Here is a 4,829-nt window from a genome sequence, read left to right on the forward strand (position 1 = left end):
CGCGGCGTATTCGTCCAACAAAAGGTAATTGCCCAAGGATGGAATTTTCATGGGCCAACAAACATCACTATGCACAAGCTGCAACCTGCATATGGCCCTAACTGAACCATCCTTTGGAAACTTTGAACGTTGCATCTTACCGAAAATATAGCCTTCTCAAGCATGTTTGATAGGTGCTTCAAGAGGTGACAAAGAAGCAACCATACCATATTTCTTCAAACGTAGCAAACTGGCAAAATTTAGATGCAACACCATTTTGCTGAGGTGTATAAGGCACTGTATATTGGTGTTTTATAGCCAAAAATGCATTAAAATCATGAGACATATACTCCCCCCCTCGATCAAAACGGAGGGTGCCCATAGTGCATTTTGAGACATATTCAGCCATAGCCAAAAATTCTTTGAAGCACATAAATACTTCAGACTTTTCTTTAAGCGGATATACCCATGCATGCCTGGAGTTATCATCAATGAAAGTCACAAAGTAAAGGTAATTGCCCAAGGATGGAATTTTGCATGGGCCATCACTATGCACAAGCTGCAACCTGCATATGGCCCTAACTGGACCATCCTTTGGAAACTTTGAACGTTGCATCTTACCCAGAATATAGACTTCACAAACATGTTTGATAGGTGCTTCAAGAGGCGACAAAGAAGCAACCATATCAGATTTCTTCAAACGTAGCAAACTGGCAAGATTTAGATGCCCAAAATGTGCATGCCAAAGTTTTGCATATGAAATAGCTTAAAATTCCACAACTGCATTTGCAAAATTATGCCCGTACATGTTATACAATTTCGATGATGAGATCACGTATTGTACATCTGTCATCCACAAATTTGACTATAAGACCAAGTCTAGCAAGTGCAGATATAAACAAAAGATTCTTCTTGATCCTAGGTACATACAATGCATCAACAAGTGTTAAAGAACTACCATTTGCAGCAATAAGCACAACCTTTCCAACTCCCTTGACCAGATAAGAGGCATTGTTGGCACAAGTGATTGAATTCCTATGAGGGACATCCTCTAGAGAGGTAAACAAGTCACAATGAGAGGTAATGTGCTTTGTAGCACCACTATCAAAATACCACACCTGAGCATCTACAACAACTGACAAACATTCATCATGGACATTTGGATCATAAGTGCACTCTGCACTAAAAGCCCATTCTACATCAACATCAACACCACAATCTCCTTTCATAGTATACTCAACAATAGCTGCATTTGTAGTGGAACCATCATTAGCAGTGTTTTTCTTCTTAGCCTCTTTGGCCTTCAATTTAGGACACTACTACCTTGGGTGGAGTCATGTATCAGTTTTTCTATTGAGAAGATGATGGTAGCTTCATGTTTCTCTCTCTCTATGTGTCTGTGCAGTGCATTTGATATGTGATAGAGGTGCAACAAGCACTTGCAGAGCATAGTCCAACACCGACATACACACTATACTGTATGCACTATCACTTGTTTAGGGTTTACACCCCAAACATGGGGGCCTGTCGAACCCAACATTCTAGTGCACTTGGACACTTCCTAAAGGCCATTCCTTAAGCATACTACCAAAACAAGTGGGCCCTTGTTTAGCCCACCCATACCCTAATGTAGCTAGATCTTCACTAGACGAAAAGGCTAGTCACCATTGTCAACTTCATGTATGAATCCTACCATCAAAACATTGTCAATACCTTAAGTTTCCTAGCATGATTAACATTCATCTTGCACCATTGAAGTCTTGTGGTCCTTACAAAAGATCTACTTGGCATCCTATGCTAACAAACACTTGGCTCAATGCTTTTCAAATCTGAATATTCCGAAGGAAAAATCCCTTTGTGCTCTCAAATTTTTGTTTTTCTTTGTAATGAGCTACTCCCTAAGATTCTCAGTAGCTTTGATCATCTTGGGATCCTCAATAGTTCCCAAGCTCCCTTCATCCTTTTTCTTTCCTTTTGCCATAGCCAAAAAATTTCTGCACGTCTATGTGAAGTGATAATAAATATTATTATCAACCGAGTCCTAGAAATGTTGAATAACAGGCTATTAATATTGACCTAGTGAAACCTCTTAGGTAGGAGGTTTCCCAAGCTGGATTTGCTAATTCTCGGCAAGGCCGATCACGAGGAACCGTCAGGCCCTACATTTCCCCCTAAAACCCAGCTATTTTGAGGCCTCTCCCTCAATCATTGGGATTCCTTCTCAAGCTCGTTTGTTTGGGCTTGTTGGGTTGGGTTGTCTCATACTTGAATTATGGGAGGGATTCAAATTCGGTGTAGGAAGAGAGAACGCAAGGGGCATGCGGCTTACATGGCCGACACCCATTGGAAGTTGAAACCTATTGTTTTTTCAGGCTCCTCTAAAACTTGGGCACCCATTGGAAGTTGATAGTTGTTTCTTTTTTCGGGCCCAATAAAACTTGGGTGAGACCCCCCTCCCCCCCCCGCACGCACACACACACACACACACACACACACACACACACACACACACACACACACACACACACACGGGTGCTTGTTTAAAGCTCAACTTGCCATTGAGGTTGGCGGTCCTGTTGAAGAGTTGCAATGTGAATGCAGCATTCATTTTTGCATGGAATAGTATCACAAGAAGTTTTGGACAAATTCTCACAATAGTTCCCACATTGTTACTTACCTCAACATCATGAGCTTCTGTGAGGGAGGCACCGCATACCTAGCTAGGTACGATTGGGGGCAGGGGACCGCCGGCCATGTGGGGAGGCAGGGGACCAATTGTACCTACGGCCCCCCTACCAGGCCGGCGGTCCCTGCCCCCAATCGTACCTAGCTCCAATCGTACCTAGCTAGGTATGCGGTGCCTCTCGAGCATAAGCTCATGATGTTGTTCATTGTATGAAAAACATTGGAAAAGACTGTCTTCGTACATGAGAAAATTTCTAAATCTTCTTGTGATATATATAGAGTGGATGGATCTGCTCTACATTATTATAGTTGCGCAGCAGCATCGGGTCAACTTCTGCTCAAGATGGAGAAGGACGACGAGGAAGAAGAGGAGCTGATGCAGAGGTGCGTTGCATTCTTCGGCGACTTTTCCCTACCTTCGGATTTAGCACTAGACATACTTGTACGTATTCCATTAGGTCGCCAGATCTTCTGCCTACGCCTTGTTTGCCGCGCTTGGAACGATCTGCTCCGCTCTCCCCGTTTTCTCCATGCTTGGTCCCAACGATATAACTCCTCCTGCTGCTTTGTCATGGTTCCCCCTCCTTCATCGTATCCTCCCGCGCATATCCATGTACATTGGCGGCCTCAGACCCCATCTCTATTGCAAGGCCCTCTGTCCACTCATTTGACAGCGTACTTTGTTGAAGATTCCCGCATCAGCAACACCGGTTATTGGTTTGAATTTCCATTGCAGTGGTTCAATCGCGGGCAGAGCCATGAGATCGGGGAACTGCATGAAGAATGCTGCATTCGGGCATTGGCCGGCGGAGGCAATACTGCCGGTGTTGTGGTGGATGTACTCTACCCTCCCACGATGCACCGCTCCGACCTGCTGCCACCACCGATCATCCGAATCCTCGATTTCCTTGCTGGAACATACAGGTACTTGCCGTCTCCCTCTTCTTCCAATGTTGTCCAATCCTCCTTCTGTCTAGAGCACCCATTTTTCAATGCAAGGGCTCAAGCTTGGTGCCACTCTTATAGATGTCTGAAAGATTCCAGTCACCATGTCCTTCCTAATTATGAGGATGGTGGGCATTATTATGTGGTGATGCACATAAAAGAGGATATGTCTCTCCTCGTATATAACTCCAAGTATCCGGCTACATGGAAGGCAGTGGGTTGTATTCCTCATCACACTAATTTACATGGGGAGCTACTGCCTCATCCATATGAGTTGTTCGACAACAAAGACATATTCAAGGGTGACTTCTTTCTTTCGCTTCATTCGTTGGATGCACTCTTTGCATACTGTTTAGAAACAGATGAATGGATCAGTATACAAGTACAATTTCCAACGCCATCGAGACCTGATGATTCTCCCACTATTGCAAAATTTGAAGGGAGAAGGATTCTAATGGCTATGGCTCTTTTCACGGAAGAAAGAGTGAATCTTCCCTTTATCACTAAACGAACTGTTCATGGCTTTGGTGTGTGGGAGTTAGAGCAAGATACAAGTAGGGGTGGTTACAAATGGGTAGAAGTAGCTAGAGCTCCTCCAACATTTGCAGAGGTTCATAATGACATTCTCACTTCAGGATTTAAACCACATTTTATTTATGATAGCAGATTGATTTGCATGACTTCTTGTTTCCATAGCAAGCAAGCACCTCATATCGGTACCCAAGGAAGATACATGTACCCACTCGTTTATAACCTAGTAACCGATTCATGGTTTTACATGCCCTCTTTCAAGGAGACAATAGATTTTGTGGGCCTCTTCTCGTTTTTCCCTACTTCGAGGGGTTTGTTGCTTTGATTTTTTTCAAGAAAATGGAAGAGCCTTGATTTTGTACAGACCGCTATAATTTGTCACTTGATCACGAAGTGTGATAAACATTGTATCTTCCATTTAAAGAATTGATATGGCATATGTATGATTAAGTCATAATTTTGGTTGATTTTGCTTTCTAAGTGGCTGTTGGATATCCTTCTGCTTATTTTATAATTGTTGCTAAGTGGTGAAAAGGATAGCTTTTGGTGGCAAGTAATCAGTTGCGATTTTGTTGCACACTAATTACTCTTTAAGGACTTTCAAGAAGCTCTTTTTAATTTGGCACTACTTGCATCTGTTCTTGGCACTAATACATGTGTAGGAATGTTAACTACACCATGTTCTCCTA

At 43.1% G+C, this 4,829-nt stretch overlaps 1 protein-coding gene across 1 annotated transcript; it reads left to right on the top strand.

Moving 5' to 3' along the window:
• The first annotated feature begins 2,944 nt into the window (after positions 1–2,944).
• On the top strand, positions 2,945–4,605 carry LOC147465572 (uncharacterized). The gene is made up of 2 exons (XM_086511881.1): positions 2,945–3,588; positions 3,691–4,605. The coding sequence occupies exons 1-2, from the start codon at positions 3,008–3,010 to the stop codon at positions 4,463–4,465; spliced, it is 1,356 nt and encodes a 451-aa protein (XP_086368007.1). The 5' UTR covers positions 2,945–3,007; the 3' UTR covers positions 4,466–4,605.
• Positions 4,606–4,829: the final 224 nt, after the last annotated feature.

The sequence above is a fragment of the Adiantum capillus-veneris genome, chromosome 1 (genome assembly GCF_014529385.1).
Source record: "Adiantum capillus-veneris isolate H3 chromosome 1, ASM1452938v2, whole genome shotgun sequence".
Classification (NCBI taxonomy): domain Eukaryota; kingdom Viridiplantae; phylum Streptophyta; class Polypodiopsida; order Polypodiales; family Pteridaceae; genus Adiantum; species Adiantum capillus-veneris.